At 43.0% G+C, this 22,382-nt stretch overlaps 1 protein-coding gene across 1 annotated transcript in view; it reads left to right on the forward strand.

Annotated features, from left to right (window-relative positions):
- EXT2 (exostosin glycosyltransferase 2) overlaps window positions 1-22,382 on the forward strand; it is a 188,690-nt gene that overhangs the window by 23,144 nt on the left and 143,164 nt on the right. Inside the window, exons 5-6 of the mRNA XM_007946519.2 lie at window positions 2,151-2,290; window positions 7,110-7,203. Of these exons, the coding sequence (XP_007944710.1) occupies window positions 2,151-2,290; window positions 7,110-7,203 (234 nt within the window). The remainder of the gene's footprint in view (window positions 1-2,150; window positions 2,291-7,109; window positions 7,204-22,382) is intronic.

A 22,382-nucleotide genomic window follows, 5' to 3' on the forward strand; every position in this document is an offset into this window, starting at 1 on the left:
ATTATACTTCTAAAATGCAAAGCAGATAGATTTACAAAGAAGCCATATAGATAGAGTTATACCCCTGTGTTCATAAGCCAGTCCAGAGGAATTTCCTCCATTGATGTAGTACCATGTATCCCCTGAACAATCTAGCACACAAGGCCAGCTTTCCCTGGGAATGAAGCCCTGTCTTTTGCTTTTTTTTTTTTTTTTTTGCCATCCTAAGCTAGCTGCCAGTAGCATGTCCTTTACTTACATTTTGGGAATGGCAGTACCTTCTAACCACAGGCAAAGCAGCAGCATCTCTTCCCTTGGGGTTATCTTATGAGTAGGGTATTTAGCAGGACCTCTGATAGCGTAGTGCCTAAGGCATTTGACTGCTAACTGGAAGATTGGCAGTTCAAACCCACCAGCTACTCCTCTGAAGGAAGATTGAACAATCTATATCCATAGAGATACTGCCTTGAAAACCCAAGGAGGGGTTGCTGCATGTTGAATCGACTCAACAGCAGTGAGTTTGTTTTTTTTTGGAGGATATTTGGCAATCCGAAGGCATAGGTACTGGGAAAGGAGATGTGGAGTTTTAGTTTACTTTAGATATTTGAAAACGCAGACAGGTTGGTTCAAGGAGCTAGTTGGTGAGATTTTTTTTTTTAATTTTTGGGGATCTTCAAAGACAGCTGACCCATGCTGAGATTGTTAAAATACCTTCTCTCAAAAAGTGCTGCGTCTCCCTCTGGAATGTCTGACTGATAACAGTGGTGATGTGAGCAGAGTATTTTTAGTAACTTTTGTCTAGACAGGAAAAACGTTATCAGCATGTGTGTGCACATCTGGATGCAGACACTGCAGGTCCGGCGTGGCTCTACCACACCATGAGGTGTCCCCTGAGCTGCTTGGTCCATGCTGGCTGCGTCCTCCTTTATCCCCAGGGCAGTTCCGAGTGTGGAGTTTCTCTTTTTTTTTGAACTTTTCCTTTTCTCTACCTTTAAAGATTAAACAGTTTTGTTTTGTTTTTAATCCCCTGCCCTCCCTGCCATCCCCTTCTTTTCTCCTGAAGAGGTAAAACAGGGAGAAGCTGAGTGGTAGAGAATCAGGGAGAGACTGAGTGGTAGAGAATCAAGGCCTTTTCTTGTTCTGGTTTACCTATTGCAACTCTTCTTTCTCCCAGGCGGGCATCTCTCGTTTTCCCAGTGCCCCCCACATCGAGTGGGTTTGAAGGGGTGGATGAGGAAGAAATTTTTTGAGAATTTGCTTTTTGTTCCTAAATATAACATCTCTGTCTTACTGTCTTTTCAAAGGCTTTGTATTTGTGTGATGAATGTCTTCTCTATACAAAGCACACTGCTGTACGCTGTATGCTATGGGTGGAATAGAAAGATGAAGAGACATGATACCTTCCCTTTAGGGAATCCTCAAGAGCATGTGATAGGCCCAGAAAGAAATAATTGTATTACAAGGTAGGCTGAGTAAGTACTGCAACAAACGCTCAGACACTGTGCCGTGGTGCATTCATATAGCACATAGAGGCCAGGCTGTGGGAAGGTAGATTGATGAACATTCAGAGGAAGACTTCAGACGTTGGTTCTGAACACTTGCAGAATGCCCACGGTGGTGACATTGAAATAAACCTGAGGAGTGAACTACAAAACCTGGCAACCAGTTCAACTTTTCAAGTTTTACTAGTGTGGACTGTTATCTTTTGGCATCTTTGTGTCAAGGTACCTTAGTATTTTCATTGGATATGTCATTGCTTGTGTGTGAGAGAAATAGAGAGCCCATATGTGGTCAGAGCTGTAAGAGGTAAATTTAGATTAGCTGCCTTGTACCTTGGTTAGTACAAATGGTTCATGTGCTCAGCTGCTAACCAGAAGGTTGGGTGTTCAAGTCCACTTAGAGGCACTCAGAAGAAAAGTCTGGTGATCTACTTCTGAAAAGTCAGCTATTAAAACTCTGTAGTTTTAATATGACACACATGGGATCACCATGCGTCAAAATTGACTCAGTGGCAACCGGTGTGGGTTTTGGTTGACCTTATGCCTATGTGTGGGTCATGCATCAAAAATTGGCTTCAACTTTTGTGGAACTTCTTGGCCTGCCAGGGATCAAAAGAAAGTGGATCAGCAAACCTGGTTTGTAATATCCTACCTTTGCTCTTGTTCCTGCAGGAAGCTACTTTTTGTGTGGTCCTTCGTGGAGCTCGGCTGGGCCAGGCAGTATTGAGTGATGTATTACAAGCTGGCTGTGTCCCAGTTATCATTGCAGACTCCTATATTCTTCCTTTCTCTGAAGTCCTTGATTGGAAAAGGTGAGTATTTCTAGCAAACTTTAGGCCCATGATTCTGCATGCATTAGAATTAAAAAGCCCCCACCCTCCCAGGTAATTGTAATGCATATCTAGGTTTAAGAACTTCTATATCAGACTTTTTGCTTGTTTTGTTATATTTTCCATTAGGAAAGTTAATATATTAGCTAACTAAGGACCAAGTTACCTGGCCAACTGACTGGAAGAGATCCATATTTATACCCATTTCAAAGAAAGGTGATCCCACAGAAGTGGAAATTATCGAACAATATCATTAATATCGCATGCAAGTAAAATCTTACTGAGGATAATTCAAAATCGATTGCAGTGGTATATTGACAGAGAACTTCCAGAAATGCAAGCTGGATTCAGAAGAAGATGTGGAATGAGGGATATCATTGCTGATGTCAGATGGATGTTGGCTGACAGCAAAGAATACCAGAAAGATGTTTACTTGTATTTTATTGACTATGCAAAGGCATTTGACTGTGTGGATCATAACAAATTTTGGATAACATTGAGAAGAATGGGAATTCCAGGATGTTGTCATTCAAACACAACAGGGGGACACTGCATGGTTTAAAATCAAGAAGGGAGTGTGTCAAGGTTGTATCCTTTCACCATACTTATTCAATCTATATGCGGAGCAAATAATTTGAGAAGCTGGACTGTGTGAAGAAGAATGTGGCATCAAGATTAGAGGGAGAATCATTAATAACGTGCGATACATTGACAACACAACTTTGGTTGCTGAAAACGAAGATGACTTGAAGCACTTACTGATTAAGACTGAAGAGTACAGTCTGCAGTATGGATTACATCTCAATATAAAGAAAACAAAAATCCTCACAGCTGCACCTATAAGCAGCATCATGATAAATGGAGAAAAGATTAAAGTTGTCAAAGACTTCACATTGTTTGGTTCTGTGATCGACACCAATGGAAGCAGCAGTCAAGATATCAGAAGATTTATAGCACTGGGCAAATTGGTTGCAAAGAACCTCTTTCAAGTGCTGAGGAGCAAAGATGTCTCCTTGAGGACTAAAGTGCGCCTGATACAAGCCATGATATTTTCAGTCGCCTCATGCATGAAGGAAGGTTGGGCAATCCTACTTCCGTAGTGATACTGCCTCGGAAACCCAAGGAGGGGTCGCTATGAGTCGGGGCCGACTCGATGGCATATAACAACAACAACAACATGCATGTGAGAGCTGGGCAGTGAATAGAGAAGACCAAAGAAGAATTGATGCTTTTGAGCTGTGGTGTTGGCAAAGAATGCTGGAAGCACCGTGGACTGCTAAAAGAACTAACAGGTCTGTCCTGGAGGAAGTGCAGCTGGAATGCTCCTTGGAGCGAGAATGGCCAGACTTTGTCATATACTTTGGTCGTGTTGTCAGAAGGGACCATTCACTGGAGAAGGATGTCATGCTTGGTAAGGTCGAGGGTCGATGAAAGAGGGGAAGGCCCTCAGTGAGATGGATTGACATGGTGGCAGCGGTGATGGGCTCAAGTATAGCAAGGATCATGGAGCTGGCATGGGACCGGCCAGTGTTTCGTTCTGCTGTGCATAGGGTCGCTATGAGTTGGAGACGACTCGAGGGCACCTAACAACAACCAGGACCAAGTTTGGCAGGCTACCTGTTTTTGTAAATAAAATTTTATTGAAACACAGCCATACCCATTCATTTACATATTGCCTGTGGCTGTGGGTTTTTTTTTTTTTTTCCCCTAGGGCAGAATTGAGTAGTTGTGAGAGAAATTGTATGTTGAGTGAAACCAAGAATACTTATTATCTTGCCCTTTTCAGGAGAAAATTTGTTGACCCCTGGCCTAAAACCAGTGATTCTCAACTATGAGAGCTTTGAAGAAAAAAGAAAAAAATTCCTGGACTTGATCCCCAGGGATTTTAAAATTATAAAGCTTCCCTAACTGATTTGTAGCCACAGCTGGGAGCCCCTGCTCTAGTATCTCTGTGAATTTGCATAATTTAACAGCTGCAGATTAAGTAAAGCGCTGTGGTGGCATAGCCAAGGCATTTGTGACTGGTAACCAGAAGGTCAGTGGTTCAAACCCACCAGCCATTCCTCAGAAGGAAGCCTGGCCAATCTACTTCTGTAAAGACTTACTGCCTCAGAAACCCAAAAGGGTTTCTGTGAGTCAGAATCAACTCAATAGCAGTGAGTTTTTTTTGGAGATTAAGTGCCTTTACATAGATGAAAGCTTAGAAACCTGCCCAGTGGTAGAGTCTGTTTGGTGATGGCTGTCCATACTCTAGTTAAAGGAATGTTGTTCCTTTCTTCTGTTTTGTTTTTCAAAGACTTTGGAGGTTAAAATTACTAAAAATTAGTTCCTGTTCTGTGTACCTCTCAGACTTGTCCTTGCCTCAGATGCTTAAGGGCTTTCTCCTCTCCCAACTTTTTTTGGTACTTCTCTCCGAGACTGATTACCACAGGTATTTGAGCAATGTAAGTAGCATTCATTCATTCATGCATTCCCCTCACATATATTAAAAAGTCCACAGCCTCTGATCCTGAGGTCAGAATCTAGTGGGGAAGACAAAGCACTATTATTATATTGTGAGAGGACTTTACAGAGGCAGGGACTCCGAGCTGAGTCTGGATGGATAGTCCTACAAGAATCTAGATCAGCTTGGGGAGTTGTAACTATGGATATGTGATGGAGAGAGCTCTGAATCTGGAGCCAGAAGGCCTGAGTTCAGATATCAGCTCTCTCACTAGCTAGCTTTGTAGTCTTGGCAAATCATTTAATCTCTTTCGGGGCTCAGTTTTCCCATCTGTATAGTAGAAATCATGCATTTATTTAACAAGTATTTACTAAGTGTTGTGTGCTAGACAGTATACCAGGTGCTCAGGATAAGCTGGTGAGTGGATCAGATATGGTTTCCATCCTAATTGACCAGCCAAGTAGGGAAAAAAACAAAAAAACTCACTGCACTTGAGTCAAATCTGACTCATAGTGACCCCTCCTCGGGTTTCCAAGGTGGTATCTCTACCCAACCTTCCTTCTGAGGTGTGGCTGGTGGGTTTGAACCACCAGCCTCTGGTTAGCAGTCAGATGCCTTAGGTACTATACCACCAGAGCTCCTAAGTAGGGAGAGGTTCAGATTTTAATAAATTAAAGAAATATAATTACAAACTCTGCTGAATGTCATGAAGAAAAAGTCATCAAGTCCCTGCTCTTTTTACCTGCACATCTATTCTGTTAGCAAATCCTGCAGTCGGTATAGCTGTTGACCCTTAGATTGTTGCTATACCACAGTCACTTCTCTCATCACTTTCATCACTTCTTTCCTAGGCAGCCTCTCTTGCCTGGATTTCTCAATGGTCTCCAGCTGTTCTCCCTGCTCTATTGCCTGAGAGTGTGCATTTCTACCCCAGATACACTGATCTAACTCTGCATTTTAACAAGATCTTATGTACACATAAGAATTACCTGGGCATCTTGTTAAAATGCAGCTTCTGAGTCATTGTATCTGGGGTGGAAATGCAGATTCCTAGCAGGGACTTGAACTGGAATGAACTGGTTTGAAACCCTGCTTGGAACCTGTTTGGTTATGGCCAATGAACTATAACAGACCCAAACTTTTCCAGTAGGTGAATTGGAATGCTTATTGAATGGGAAAAATTGCAGGTTGAAGCCCTGGTAGCAACTTAATCTCCCTCTTAGAAAACAAGGGCAGAGTGCATGTTGCATAGCAACCAAATATCTTGACCAGCTGAGTCATAAACAGAAGTGCCTGGCTCAAAGATGGCAGCTTTCTTGCCACTTTGAATGTCCTGGCAATAATCCAATGTCATGCATCAGACTCTTGAAAGAGCTCATTATACCTCTTCCAAGTATCCTATTCCAGGGCTTTGACTTATAATTTTCCATTTTAGATCACCCAAATTTAAAAAATTCATGTCTATTCCGATTTAATTTCGTTGAACATGACTGAACTATTTTGATCTGGTTTAAAGTCCTGCATTTCCGTAGCCTGTTCAACACTTCAGGCAAAATGATCCTATTAGAACATAATCATATAACTGCTTTGCCCAAAACCCTCTTAAAAACTTCCTATCTTAGAATAAAAGCCCAAGTTCTTACAGTGGCCTCCAAGGCCCCTGTATGACCTGTTGTGACCCTTCTTTCCCCATTTCCCTTTATCTTCTGTTATTCTCCATCTTGTTTCCTCTGCTGCTCCCATACTGGCCTCCTTGCTATACCTGGGACATGCCTGACATGTGTTTCCTCAGAGCCTTTCACTTCTTAGTCCTTCTGCTTGGAATGCTCTTCCCCCAGGTGTTCTTAGGACTTATTCACTCCTTCACCTTCCTTGTCTGATTTGCTGACTGTTATTATTACCAGGACCCAACACATAATAGGTGCTCCATAAATGTATACTGAGCAATGAATGGATTTGAGTCGATAACCAAAGGAGAAGAGTAATCATCAATACAAAGGGGGCAGTGAAGAGTGACGAAGAGTATACCAGGCAGATGGAATTCATGTGCAAAGGCCCTGTGGTGGGGCAGAGTGTGGGATATTCAAGTGACAGAAAGACACTGTTGTGGCTAGAGTGCTCAGATGGTGTGGAGGATGGGTGAACGATGAATGGTGTGGAGAGGCCCAAGTGAGAATATGTAGCTGGGGAGTATAGAAAGCTCCTTTGAAGAGTTTGGCTGTGGGAAAGGGAGAGGAAGGAGATGTGGGGCTGAAGGAGGTCTGGTTATTCTTTCTCTTGTGAGAATTAAACAACGTATGCCGAGGTGCTCTGTGTGAAGGGCTGTACAGTTAGGAATTGTTTTGCTGTTGTCTGCAGAGCATCTGTGGTTGTGCCTGAAGAGAAGATGTCTGACATGTACAGTATTTTGCAGAGCCTTCCCCAAAGACAGATTGAAGAAATGCAGAGACAGGTAAGAGACCAACCAAGTCTAAGCAGCCCTGATGGGGAGGTGGTATGGGGTGGTGCCGAAATGGAGGTCTGGACCACTTTGCTACAGAGGGATGGGACCTGACTGGGTGAATGGACTTTATCTCCTCTACCATGTCAACGAAGACTTAAAAGCTAGAAAAGTCATTTAGATGAGTCTGTTTTTCAGCTATGTGTTTATTTTCCATGGTAAAAATATGAGTTGAAGTGATACCTATCAGAGATAACTCTCCTTAGATAGGCCTACTGTGATTTTAGGAGCTCTGGTAGCATAGCGGCTAAGGCACTTGACTGCTAACCAGAAGGCTGGCGGTTCAAACCCACCAGCCACTCCTCGGAAGGAAGATGGGGCAATCTACTTCCGTAGTGATACTGCCTCGGAAACCCAAGGAGGGGTCTCTATGAGTCGGGTGCGACTTGATGGCACACAACAACAACAACAACAACAACTGTGATTTTAGGGTCATACCCTAGCGGTGTCTTTGAAAGGTTTGTAATCACAGCAGGTGACAGCTGTAGAGACTAAGACAGGCATGGAAGCTAAAGGTTTCAGGGTGATTCTTCTGTGCAACACTGCTGGACAAGCTGGCCTCGATATCCATTTAGATGCTCGTCGTCATAGGGGGCCCCTTCATTCCCCTTAAACATGCACCACTTTCCTCTCTTCATTTCCACATCTCCCTTCTGCTTTCTGAAGCTCTCTGATTCTCTTACGCACTCTACTGGGAGAAATTGGGCTTTTTTCTATTTCTTTTTAAATAAATTTTTCTAAAAAGTTTTTTTATCTATCAAAATTATCTATGCAGGATACACCTGTAAAAAGTTGGATTGGATTGTATGATAAATATATTTGCAACAAACAAAAATAATGCAACACACTGCCATCGAGTCGGATCTCACTTATAGCGACCCCTCCTTGGGTTTCCGAGGCTATATCACTACGAAAGTAGATTGCCCAGTCTTCCTTCTGAGGAGTGGCTGGTGGGTGAACTGCCGGCCTTCTGGTTAGTAGTTAAATGCCTTAGGCACTGTGCCACCAGAGCTCCTAATATGACCAAAAGTAAGAGTAGCTGCTGAAACTGCTTATATAGAACCAAACACCTCATCGGATTTGATTCCTTGGTCTGGAGGTTTAGGGTCCTGTTTTCGTGGGATATCTCAGTTAATTGGTCTAATACTTTATTTGGTGCTTTTTTCCCACCTCCTAGTTTGTTGTGTGGGAGCTCTGGTAGCATAGTGCCTAAGGCACTTGACTGCTAAACAGAAGGCTGGTGGTTCAAAGCCACCAGCACTCCTGAGAAGGAGCGTTGGACAATCTACTTCCATAGTGATACTGCCTCGGCAACCCAAGGAGGGGTCACTATGAGTTGGGGCCATCTTGACAGCACATAACAACAACAACAGTTCGTTATGTAGTGACTGGGGTCTTAAAAGCTTGCAAGTAGCTATCAAGGCTGCCTCACCTAGAGCAGCAGAGGAAGGCGAGTAAGGAATAGGAGGAGGGTATGGAATGTACGGCTCATTGCCTCCATAAACAGGACCTTCCTTTGTCATCAGACCAGAACTGGTTGGTGATTGTGGTAGTTCAGTTTGTGTGTCAACTTGGCTGGGCCTGGTTGAATGGCTGGGCAGCTGGGTGTAGTATTCCCATGATGAGACTGGTGATCAGCTCCATGGTGAAATCTATTGTGAGCAGCTGAATAGCTGCCTAGGGATGTGGTCTGCTTCCTGCATATAAGGAGAAGCCTTGGAGAACGGTCTCTAGCTTATGGCACGCTTGAACCCTGCATGTAGCTGAGTCATTGTTCAGCAGCCTGCCATGCTCTGCCAATCTTGGGACTTTCAATGGACTTGAATGAAGGGCCAGCCATGTGGTTTAGTAATATTGGGACTGTGCCTTTTTACTTGTCAACCTTGGGCTTGTTAGTCTCAGCAGCTATCTGAGTGAAGAAATGCCTCCAGCTTCAGTGGGCCAGGAGCAAGAGGCAGAGCTGAAGCCCAAGGTTAAAGGGCTTTCACCCAGCCCCTAGAGCCTGGCCCTTTGAACTCAGACTTAAACCCTCCAAATTGTGAGGATAAACTCCTGTTTGTTAAAGCCATCCCATTTGTTGTATCTTCTGTTAGAGCGGTACTAGGTAACCAGAATAGTGATTAAAGATTCTGTAGAAGCATCCTGATCAAAAGGGGGAAAATACAAAACAGGATATCAAATTCTCGTGGACTCTAGACTTTGGAGCTATGGAAGCTGGATAAATCCTTGAAACCATTACCCTGAGATAATCTTCAAACCCTATTCCAAAAATATCCCCTGAGGTCTTCCAAGTTAGCTTAGCTAGTAAAAGGGTCTGCCTTGAGCATTATGCTCATTTTTAAAACTATCTGTTTGGGATCAAAGTGATGATAGCAACTTGAACAATTAGATGGGAATTTTAGAGGGCAGCGAGTTTATGTCCACGAGGAAGGAACAGCTCAGAAAATGAGGGAGAGAATGGCTGCTCAATTCGAAGAATGTCATCAATGTCCATAAATTGTACACGTAGAAACTGGAATTGGTGTATGTTCTGTGTGTATTCTCAACAAAATAAATAAAGTTTAAAGAAAAAATCTGTGCAGGAGAAGGAGATTGAGGAAGAATCTCGACATTAAGTGTATAGATGTGTCATTAACCAGTAACCATTTGCCATCCAGTGGACTCCAGCTCAACTCATGGTGATCCCATGTGTTAGAGTAAAACTCTGTAGGGTTTGGAATGGCGTCTCTGGGTATACTCAAAGCTCCAACCATTTGGTTAGCAGCCAAGGCATTAACCTTGTGCTCCACCGAAGGGCTCCAAATGTTGTAGTAATCCTCCAAATGTTGTAGTAATTCTCCTCTGTTTTCAGTTGGGCACCCCCACCCCTAGACAGGGAACCTGTATTTGGACCTGAGGCTTCTGACACAGTCCCATGGCTGTGTGGCATGGGGAGTGGACTGGGTTTCTAACTGCTATTAAATATGTTTTCAGTGAGTTGTGCTGCTTTTAGCTCTACCTTTACCCATACTCCAAGGTGCTGAGTTTTTGAGATTCTGAAGTGTAATTCAGATCTTTCTCTGCTGAGTTAAGATACAGCTCTCTTGGGCTTTTAATCAGTGACTGTTTCACTAGCTACTTTTTAGCTTCCATGTTTTGTTGCTGCTATTTCTTTTCCTGCTCTTTTTATCTTAAGGTGGTCATACTTTCATCAAAAAATGATCATCCTTAAATAGAGACTAGAACTTCACATTCTCTTGGACTCCAGACTTTCTGGAGCCGTGGAGGCTGGATGCACCCCTGAAACTATTGCCCTGTGGTAATCTTTAAACCTTAAACCAAAAATATCCCCTGAAGTCTTCTAAAACCAAATGGTGGTTTAGCTGAACTAGCAAAGCATGTCTGCTTTGAGCTTTATGTTCTTTTAAGAACTATCTATATGGCATCAACCTACAACAGCAGCTGGAAAGATTCGATAGGAGCCTTAGGGGGCAGTGAGTCGATGTTAATGCGGGAGGAACAACTCAGCAAAGGAGGGTGAGATGGATGCCCAATGCGGAGAATGTCGTCAGTGCCGCTGAGCTGTACATGGAGAGACAGTGGGACTGGTGTGTGTGCTGCTGTCCATACTCTCAACAACAGGATAAATAATGAAAAAAAGAAAAACAATCTTCCTTAATTACCGTTTTAGGGTTTCAGAAGGGAGTGAAAGTTATGGATATGTTCAGTCCACCCTCTTTGTTATGCTACTAAGTCTCTTAAACCAAAGAGGTGGCCATGCCACACAATGATTAAGTCTGTAGGTTCTGAGCTCAGCCTGCCTGGGTTGAATTCCAACTCTGCTAGTTACTAACTCTGTGCCTTGGGCGAGTATCGACTCACCCTAGGCCTCAGTAACCTCACCTATGAAAACATTTTGGCATTCCAACTTGAAATTGCAGGTTGATTTTATCCTCTGGGCAGCTTTTGTAGTATAGGCATGTTTGTTTTAAGTTTCTGGGCTTTACAGTTGTTAGTTAACTTCTGACTTCCTCTGAGATCAGAAAATCAGTCCAGAGAGCTCTAGATTCTTGCTGTAATCTGCAATTCTTAAAACTCATGTAGAAGACAGTGCTCCTTTAAGAGGCATGGCATTTGTGTTCTTGGTGTGACATTTTATGACATCTTGATATATTAACATAATTGGAATCAATTAATAACTATATCATTAAGTAATAGCTAATGTAGAATTGTGTGTTAAACCAGAGACCATCTTATTATACTAGTTTCTAGTCTAGAAAGAATTGTGGGTTAAACCAGATACCATCTTATACTAGATTCTAGACTAGAAATGGTAAGAAAAAAAAATAAACTCCAACCAAACTCAATGCTGTCAAGTCAGATCTGACCCATAGCAACCCCTCCTTGAGTTTCTGAGACAGTATCACTACAGAAGTAAATTGCCCAACCTTCCTTTGGAGGAGTGGCTGGTGGGTTTGAACCTCCAGCCTTCTGGTTAGCAGTCAAATGTCTTAGGAGAAAAAAATGCCACCAGGCAAAAAAAAAAAAAAAATGGGGGAGGTAAAAATGAGCAAATTCTGCCCAGTTACCTTCTCCATCCCAACCCCTTCAAGTTGGAGAAAGGGAATCGAGTAGCTTAGGAGCAGAACAGCTAAGGCCACAGCTGTTGTTCCCAGGGCCATGGTTGGGCACCTTGGGTCAGAGACAAGCTTGGCTGGCGATTGGAGATGGAATGAGTAAAGGAAATTTAAAACAGGGCAGCACTTTATATGATTTGGCTACAACGGGGCACAGACTTGGAGTTAAAAGGCTTAGGATTGAGCTCTGGCTCTGTCCCTATCAGTTGTCTGATCACCAAAGCTCCCTGGGTTCTCATTTTCTCATTTATGAAATGTTCCATTTAGCTATTAAAAAACTCTACGACACCCTTGTCCTTAGCAAGAACGTTGTTCTCTTTGATGGCATTCATAATTAAGTGGTCATCCTTTCTCCCCTTGAATTCATCTAGTCACAAGAGCTAATTACCTCCTCTGGTGTTGGATAAGGAACCCTGGTGGTGCAGTGGTTAAGTGATTGGCTGCTAACTTAAAGGTTGGTTTGAACCCACCTGCTCTGTGGGAGAAAGATGTGACAGTCTGCTTCCATAGAGATATACAGCCTTGGAAACCCTATAGGAGAGTTCTACTCTGTCCTGTAGGATTGCTATGAGTCAGCATTGACTTGATGGCAACAGGTTTGGTTTTGGTTTGTGATGGACACCCTCCCTACATTATGCCAACTTACAAAATAAAGGCAGTCTTTCCTGCCTTGCTTTTTAAGTCTCTCTTCTGCTTTCACATGCTACCTTGCTGCCTTTCCTAGTGCTCCTTTCTGACTGTCTAAAGCACACCACCCTGATGTCCCATTTAGTCCTACTCCCCTTTCTCCAAGTTGCGTATGTTCCAAAAATGATCTCTTTCCTTCCTCCAAACCCATATTTCTAGACTAGACTGATCTCATGTAGATCTCAGCTTGATTATCTGGCTGAAGCAATTCCCAGTTAGGTGTAAAGCATGCCTGGGTTCAAATACTAGATGCCAATAGCAAACGCCCTTCAAGTTGTGATCACTAAAAACGTATCTGCCATTGCCCAGTGTCTCATGGGGGTCAAGTTGCCCCGTTGACTACCACTGCTCCATTGCTAGTGAAGGTCTCATCTCTAAGGTCAGAGTCTTTTGTTTGATAGGATCCTTTCCAAAATGTGCTGGTTGTTTTGCCATCTGTTTACCTTCACAGGTGTAGCCTGGTCTTGGCAGGACTAACTGAAAAAATAAGTTAGCCAATTCTGAAAAGTTCTCACAGTTCAATGCGTTCTCTTTAGGGAGATTGGTTGAGATCTTTTTATAATACAGGCATAAACTTCTGGGAAAAACGTCACCTGCTCAGTAACTCTTGGGCTGTGTTAGTAGTTTACACTTAATGCTCCTAGTTGATACTTGAGAAAATGAACTGAAATCCAGGGATGGAGAGACTGATCCTTTTCCTGAGCAGCTCTGAACTGGCTTAAAGGAGCAGCATGCACAGTGGAAGCCAACAGACGTCTTAAAGGAGCTGCATGGACAGTCATAGCCAGCAGAGGTCTCCATCTACTTTGAAGTGACTCATTTTCCTTCTGAATGTCTAAATCTTTGCAAGAAAGCCTGAATGCCTTGAGTCACTTTAGTGCTTCATTCACACTGACGCTGCTACCATAGCTGCTCTCTGGAGACCAGGTTTTCAGATGAGGAAGAAATTGTGCTTAGCAAGGATTTGGGTCTCCAAATGGGATAGAGATAAGGGTTCTGAATGACCCAGCAATGTGCCTGAGGGAAGTATTGCAGCATCATTTTGTAGCTGATAGCTCAGGGTCACAAAGGCTACAGTCTGACTCATGTATTGTTAGTTGCTATGGAGCCAGTTGTCACTCATGGTGACTCCAAGTGTGCAGAGTAGAACTGCTCCATAGAGTTTTTCAAGGCTGTGACCTTTTGGAAGCAGATTATCAAGCCTTCTTTGCAGACAACCTCTGCGTGGGTTTGAACTACCAACTTTTCGACTAGTGGTTGAGCACTTAACCATTCTGTCACCTAGAGGTTCCCTAATTGATGTATAAATGGTGAAAGTGGAGTTCCATGTTTAATAGCTTTATCATGACTTGGGAATTATGATGCACCAAGGAAGAGAGACATTTGCTTGACAGAGAAATCAAATTCCCCTCTTAACTTTAGACATGATGGTGAAATAGACATAGAGTTTAATACAGATTGGGAGCCTACAGGAGGGAGGAGCTGTAGTTATGACTTTTGATGAAAAGTACCATCTGTGTCTGGTATCTGCCCCCAAGGGCCACTAGTGGGCATTGCTGGCATGCATGACACTGGACAAGCTAGGGGTGTATCATAGCCTTTTTTGTGGATAAGCTAAAAAAAAAAAAAATTCCTTAAAGAAAATTCCTTAAATTAGTAGAGGATAATAGTTATAACATCTTATCAATGTGTATTTTATTGTCCTGTGGGCAAAATTAATGAATTTATTGAAGCCCTAATTAAGTGATTTTGTGTGTGGGGTGGGGAGGTCATGGGGGATAATAAGAAATCTGTGATCCCCACCCTTAAAGGGGTAACAGTCTTCCTGAAAATATATGGGTATAAGCACAAAGAAAGGTGAGAAAGTAGTGCCAGTTTTCCACAGTGCATTGGGGTCTGAAAACAAAGGGAGAAAGTATGGGCATTGCCCCTAGCTGCCCTTCAGGTCTGAAGTTGATCCCACACCTATGGTTTCCAGCCAAACAAAGTACAGGCATGTGAGTTAGACATTTACCTCAAGTAGACACACGCCCTGGAGAGAACAATCATGGGAAAAGGAAGGGCTGCTTATGCACAGGGAGACAGCTCCGGGGGCAGGAGAGTATGAAGGGATGAACACTGGGAAGAGGTAACTATGGGGAGGAAGTGGGAGGGGAGCTATTGCATTGTGGTAAACTGTGGTCAATGACATGAGACAAAATATATGTGAACTGCTGTATGGAAAGTGTATTTGCTCTGTAAATCTTCACCCAAATCACAATAAAAAAAAAAATTGTACAGTTTTAAAATATCACACACAAAAAAAAGAAAGTATGGGCATTTGTTGTGGGGGATGGATTTAATGAGGAGGTGGCATTTGGGAAATCCCATCAGCTGACTATCTTCCATGGGAAGAATTGTGCAACTGAATGTTTTAGTGTAGTCAAGTGGAACACTCCTATGCCTTGAATCCAAGAAAGCAACACTGGACCTAGGAAAGCTGGATAGACACTAGACAATCCAGTTAGAAATGTTTGTGTGGATAAGGAGGGAGGTGTAAATGGATCTCCAGTTTATCTGTTGAGTAGAGTTCCCAAACATTCTTTTATTGGTCAGTGACTCCACCAACAGTGACCTCTAACCTCAGCCACACTAGGAGGTGGAAGTCAGGAGCCTGCCTTGCCTTTGAACTCTTCTTTGTACTCAATTGACTGGGAGCCTTTAAGGTAGCAGAAACATTCAGCATCTTCTTTTCTCTCTGGGCTTTCATGCCGGGGATAAGTGAAAATACCAGTTTCTTTCAGTCTTTTATACCACCCACCCCATCTCAATTTGCCTTCCTGCTTTCCTACTAAGCATACCAAAGATGTGTGCTGCTGAAGAGTACTTGAAAATGTATGGGCTGATTGGGAAAAAGACACAAACACTCTGTGTAAGAATGAAAAGCCCAGGCGTCTGGGGCCATTGCTGACAGGACCACAGTCAGGCATCACTGTGGTGAAGAGGTTAGAAGAGCCCACAGAACAGCACAATGTGTGTGCGCATGCTGAAGTTCATGAGCGTTCTTCACAGGAAAGCTGCTGCAAGGGGCTCTCACTGTGTCTTGTTTACACATAATTTTGACACATTGCTTTATCTTGTTTCCATTGTACTTTAGAAGTCACAGATTTGAAGGGGAAAAGGGGTGCTACAAATGGGGGTCTCTGAGATGGGCCATCTGCTAATTTGGCATGAATGGAGAAGATGGGAAAGCTATTTTTAAAAACCAAACCCATTACCATCAAGTCGATTCTGACGCATAGCGACCCCCATTGGGTTTCCAAGGCGATAAATCTTTATGGAAGCCTATTGTGCCATCTTCCTTCCAAAGAGCAGCTGGTGGGTTTGAACCACCAACCTTTTGGTTGGCAGTCAAATGCCTTAGGCACTACGCCACCAGAGCTGAAGGGACTCTAAAATATTAGTAGTCTCAGCACATTGGCTATGAGGGTAGACTGTTTTGCAGGCCCCCCTGTATCCTGGTACATCACTGTTTGATGGCAGAATACAATGCTGTTATTTCCTCAATTCAAAGGAATACTTGTTTGTTGTTTTCCTATTTTCGTATATCATAATTATCATCAATTTGAAGATTGAACATCATTTCCATTTCTCCTCCCAAAGCTGTTACTGATGGGGCATCTTAAAATTGAGGAAACATAGTAATTCCCATGCCGGTGAAGCTCCTGTTTTGCATGTATATTTTTAAGTTTTAGAATCTTACGTGATACATTTTATAAAGTTTTCTGTCTAAAATGTTTAAGTTTGTATTTTTTAAAAAGTGCTTTTGTGATTCACTTAAAGGTATTTAAAAACAACAACAAAAAAAAACCCTCAGATCTCTAGAAGCCTCAGCAACCAAGAAAGATGGACGGATTATCTGAGAGCTTCCTGTGCTGGTGGTTTCCTGGTTATGTTCACTGACAGTTATAGGGCAGTCCGTGTCCATTTCTCCCTCATGGTTTTACCCCCAACACACATACCACCAGTTTACAAAGCAGGCTCTTTCAGCAGAGTAGTGAGATAGGCAGTTAGAAGAGTAATTGGAATTTTTTATATATATATGAGGAAACTGAGGATAAGGAGAGGTAAAGTAATCCTTCCAAGACCACACAATATGTGAGGCACAGACAGGGGCACCCTCTATTGTGCCACCCCCAACTTTGTTCAAACCACAGAGCTAGCTGTGTGACCTGGACTGAGGCAAAAAATCAGATGAACATCCACAAAAATTCCAGCTTAACTGCTTGTTGGATGGTCTTCTTGACAAAGTGGTTACTTGAGACGTTTAGGACTGGACATATGTCTAGAATTATATTATGAGAATGTGGAAAAGATTTCACTTCTAATTTCCAGGATCCATATTGCAATGTTTGTCATTCTATACAAACCATCCCCCCTACACACCAAAGGGACAGGGAGGCCCCATCTTCTGACCTCCTCTAACCCCACAAGAGGAAGACATGCTGCCTCCCTCCAGCCCTGACACCAACCCTTCCTTCCGCAGCACCCACCACCTCTCTACTGGGTTCGATAATTAGCTGCAGTGGCCACACAGAACTCATGGATTATGGGGTTTATTAGGGAAGCACCAGACTACAACTCAAGTTCAGAAATGCAGTCAGTCTCTTGCAGCGCCATCTCACTCAGCAGCCAGCAGTCTCAGTTGCACATTGTGCTCTCCATAGTGTGTGTGTCTCTCCCAGCAGTGCGTGTCTCTCCCAGCAGTGTTTGTCTCTCGCATCTCTCTCAGCTATGTGTCTCTCTTGAGCGTGTTTCTCTCAGCAGCATGTCTTTCTCAGCCAGCAGTCCGAGAGACTTCTCCTGCCACTAGGAGGGCTCCTTTTGAGCCTGGCAGAGTGGCTAATCTAACCAATCCCAACATCAGAATTCTATATACCCGAGAGAAAGAGAACTTCCCACAAGATTGCTTCCTGCCACTCTCAACAGAGATACCCCAGGTGGTTAACTTTAACAATCAGGAGCTACAAACATTTATATATATGTAATCTGGAGTCTCAGGGCTTTTTAAAAATGTCAAATATTCCAATATTCCTTGCCTTCTTCTCTATGACCTCTCCCCCCACCCCCACCCCCTTCTTCAGTCTCAACTGAATCACTTATCCTTCAACAAGACAGATTGACCTGGTGCTTGGAGTCCTTCCTGTGAAACAGACAGCCATGGTTCCACTGTAACGCAGGACTAGGCCAATGAGAAAGCCTTGGTGATGGGTGTTATCACTCTGGGTTATTTTAAATTTCATGACTTTTTTTTTGAGTAGCGCTGTACCCTGTATGTTTGAGTTTTCCTCTGTGTATAAATCCATATTGTAAAGGAGATTGGTCAATGCCTGCTGCGTGAAGCAGGATGAAATAAGGAGGACTCATTTAATTGGAACTCTTACGGAAGAGCTTTTTTAAGTGTTTAACTTTTCTTTTTTTTAATATTTAGCATTTGGAACCTTGTTGGAAAAAGACTTTTACCAAGTATCTGATGGGAAGCCAAGGAAAACATTTTAATAGAACTGTCTCAAATTTATAGTACACTAGGGCCTATAAATAAATTTCCCTGTCTTTAAGGTTTGGACTGATTTGCAGCTGTTTTGTATAGCTTCTGAGATTTAAGTCTGTACTGTCCAGATGGAGAGGACAGAAAGTGACTTTTCCCTGGCAGCTTTGGCATACCTTGTCCTGGGCAAACATAACCTATTGCTATGAGGGGTCACTATGAGTCGGGGCCGACTCGACGGCAAACAACAATAACAACAACAACATGGCCATTGAGTCAGTTCCAAGTCATGGCTACCCCATATAGTACAGAGTGGAACTTCTCCGTAGGGTCTTCTTGGCTGTAATCTTTATGTAAGCAGTGTGCCAGGCCTATCATCTGCAGAGCCACTGACATACTTGGTCTTGGATAAACATAACTGAGCAATATATGGAACTTAATACCTCTGACCTTTCACAGCCCAATGCCTTAACCGCAGTACTACCAGAGCTCCATACTTACTGTGATAGTAGTTTTAATTATTATTATTATTATTATTATTATTTTTTACTTTTTCTATAATAGCCCACTTAAGCATCCTCTAAATTTAGGAGAGAAGTATTGTTGTTGGGTGCTGTTGAGTTGATTTCAACTCATAGTGACCTCATGTGGACAATATAATTTCCCCATAGGGTTTTCTAGGCTGTAATATTTACAGGAGCAGATCACCAGGTCTTTCTTCCGCAAAGCCGCTAGGTGGATTCAAAGCACCAGCCTTTCAGTTAGCTATCAAGTGCTAAACCATTGTAACACCAGGGCTCCTTAGGAGAGAGCTGTGGTCCCTAATTTTATAATGCAAACTAATAAAGTAAATAGATATCAAGCTTTATTCCTAGTTATCGTGGAGACATAGTGAGGGAAATAAAGAAGAATAAGGTAGCTAGAAAGGCGCTCTGGTGGCATAGTGGACAAGGCATTTGGCAGCTAACCAGAAGGTCAGTGGTTCAAACCCACCAGCTGCTCTGTGGGAGGGAGTTGGGGTGATCTACTTCTGTAAAGATTTACGACCTTGGAAACCCAATAGGGGTTGCTGTTAGTTGGAAACGACTTGATAGCAGTGAGTTTGGGTTTTTTTTGTTTGTTTGTTTGAAGGTGGCTAGATCCTGTCTTAGGAGCTCTGGTAGCATAGTGCCTAAAGCACTTGACTGCTAACCAGAAGGCTGGCGATTCAAACCCACCAACCACTCCTCGGAAGGAAAACCTACTATCATCTACTTCCGTAGTGATACTGCCTTGGAAACCCAAGGAGGGGTTGTTATGAGTCGAGTCCGACTTGATGGCACACAACAACAACAACAGATCCTGTCTTTAAGATAGGCCTCCAGGTTGCTGGAAGGAGTACTTTTAATAATATACTCATTGAAAGGCCAGATGTGCTGGGTAGCTAGCTGTGCTGTGGGGAGCCAGGAATGAACCAGATCAGTGTGGTTCAGGAGCTGAAAGGAAGTTTCATGACTGAGGAATCTTGCAAAGGAAGAGAAGATGAGCCAGAGTGTCCTGACCTCTGCGGGGCTGTTTGCTTTTGTGAGGAAAAGGACTCAGTAGGTAAGATGGAGCAGACTGGGGGAACTTGAAAGTAGCAGAGAACTTTCAAGAGCTGGAAGGAACCTTGGAAATTATTCAACCCATCCCTCCCATTTGCTAATGCCAAGTGTATGCTCTAGAGCTCAAGTGATCTTGAGATGCAATTGCTAGGACCGGAGTTGAGCCTAAATGGAACTCCCAGTCTGGTGATTTTTTTTTTGTTGTTGTTGTTGTCACGTAGTGCAGTATTTTCCAAATTGAGGATTATGATTCATTGGTGGATCATGAAGTCAATTCAGTGGCTAGCATGTTAATTTTTTTTTTTAAATGAAATATAATGGAAAGGAAAATACTAGGGAACATTACACATAGTAAGGATATTTTGGGAAACCTTTGTTGCAGTTATATGTGCCTGTGCATAGTGAGTTATAGTATAAAATGTTATCTGTGTGTTTCTTACTGTGGTTCTAAGTCCAGAAAGTGTGAAAATGTTATTAATGGATGGAGTGTGGGCTTTCGAGTTGGAGAAACCCGAATTTTAACTCCAGCTCTGCTCTCTCCGTACCAGCTTTGTGACTCCATGGGCAACTTTTACTTAACTTTTTCAGGCTTCCATTTTTCTCGTCTAAAAACTGTGGTTGATAATACAATACCGTGGAGTAGTTGTATTGCTTAAATAGGGTAAATTACTTGACGTGTCTAGACCTTGGACAGCCTGCTCCTTTGAGAGAGCTTCTCCAGGGTCTGCATTTGAATATCGGAAGAAGCTTCCTCATGTTACGCAGTCTTAAGGAACTGCAGTGAGTTACCAACCTGGATGTATTATGCATTTGCTTCTGGGCTTGGGAACTTGAAACAGTTTATTCCTGGGGATACAGGTGTACTTTCTACATCTTGGCAGGGAATGAGGTTCATTTTGCCTTTCTGTCAGGACCAGAATGGCTGGTAGGAAGATAAATATCAGTGATTCTCTAGCTACCTTTTTTTTTTTTTTTTTTTAAAAAAAAAAAAAAAAAAACAGAACAAAACTCAGGGGCATATTTGGATTAAGTATTATTATGTCTTTCCCAATGGATAACAAAGTTTATACTGAGGCTTTTTCTTTCTTCCTCTTCTAATTTGCCCTCTGCCAAATAATGATTTTATTCATTTTTTAAAACTAGAAAATAAAAGAAACTTAAAGCAAAAGTTCCAATCAGAATTGACATTTGAGTGGTGAACAATTGAAGTGAATTTAAGACTGGTCAGAAATCAAGAACCCTGGTTGCAGTGTGGTTAAGTGTTTGGTGGCTGACTGCAAGGTTGGCGGTTCGAAACTATCAGCTGTTCCAAGGGAGAAGGATATAGCAGTCTACTTTCTTAAAGATATATAGCCTTGGAAACCGTATGGAGCAGGTCTGCTGTAGCCTGTAGATTCGCTGTGAGTCGTAATCAACTTGACACCAATGGGATTGGTTTTGGTTTGGTCAGAAATCTTAGAAATAGCTATTGTTCACAGCCTACGGAGAGGAGAATGAATTCTGGTATAGCATCATACAGTTTTCATAGTATTCTCTGCTTCCTCCCTGTTATTCTGTTTCTGCTGCCTCTACCTCCTTCCCCCATTCCTTTCTAGTAGCGCTGTCCCATACTTGAAATCCTGCTGGAGGGCAGAGATGAACTTCAGCCCCAGATGATTTGGGCCAGGGGCTAAAACACTCCCATAAATCTGCAGCTCATTTTAGTGCCACATTAAAACAGTGTGAGCGCTGGTTTCTGTGGCCCCTGCCCTCCTCCTTTATGGCCTTCTTTGGTTCTTCTTTATAAAGAGGCCCCGTGGAGTCATTTTAAAGTTCTTATCAGTTTGCTGACAGCTATATGGGCCCTTCTGCCGAGTCCAGCAGCTCTGGCAGGCGTGTGAAACTTCTGATATTAAAACTGAAGAGAAAGGCCAGGCAGAAGGGATTGGGTGACACAGAAGTGATTGGGGGTGAAAACCTGGCAAGATAATGAATTTTTGCAGGTCCAGATCCTTGCCGTGGACAGAATAACTTTTTCTCCTATTGGTAGGGGCAGGGCAGAAAGGGCAGGAGAGGGCTTTCCAAGGGCTTTTATTTTTGTCCCATGATTAGAAATGCCGTTCCCCTGACGGTTGTCTTTCAAGCTTCAGGCCAGTTTTTTAATGTTTTTTGTTCCCAAAGGCACTCTGACTGGCTAGACCTGTGCTTCTATGTCTTTGCCAGCTCTCGCCTGATGTCTCTGCGTCCACAGTGTCACAATGATCAAATTTAGAGGGGCTTTCATCAGTCTGCCCTGCTGCCCCTTTTAGACCAGATTGCTAACCCTTCAGTAATCCTCCCAGAGTGCTTCTTGGAAATGCTAGGCCCTCTATAAATGTCAGCCTGGGATTGTTGGCCCTTTTTACCCTCTTAGTTAGAGAGAAATGCCTTGGAAGCTGCTCCTCCCTCTCCCCTACCACTCTTCCTCTCTTTCATTGCTGGAAAGCTCTTGCAGCAGACAGCTGCGGGGAAGGAAAAAACATTACCTGGATCAAGGCCAGAGGCTTGAAGGGAGCTTCATAATCTTTGGCATCTCCCAACCCAGATGCTTTTCCAGGCATTTAAAAAGAGCATCCTCACCCTCTTCTCCTTTCAACTTTCCATCCTTGACTTCCAAAGAGGGTGGGGTGAGCAGAGTGGACTCTCAAAATCTACTGTATACCTGCCTGCTCTCTCTCCTAAACTAAAGCTTTTAGGAAG

The sequence above is a fragment of the Orycteropus afer genome, unplaced genomic scaffold, assembly GCF_000298275.1.
Source record: "Orycteropus afer afer isolate SDZICR_OR568_19922 unplaced genomic scaffold, OryAfe1.0 scaffold00165, whole genome shotgun sequence".
NCBI lineage: Eukaryota > Metazoa > Chordata > Mammalia > Tubulidentata > Orycteropodidae > Orycteropus > Orycteropus afer.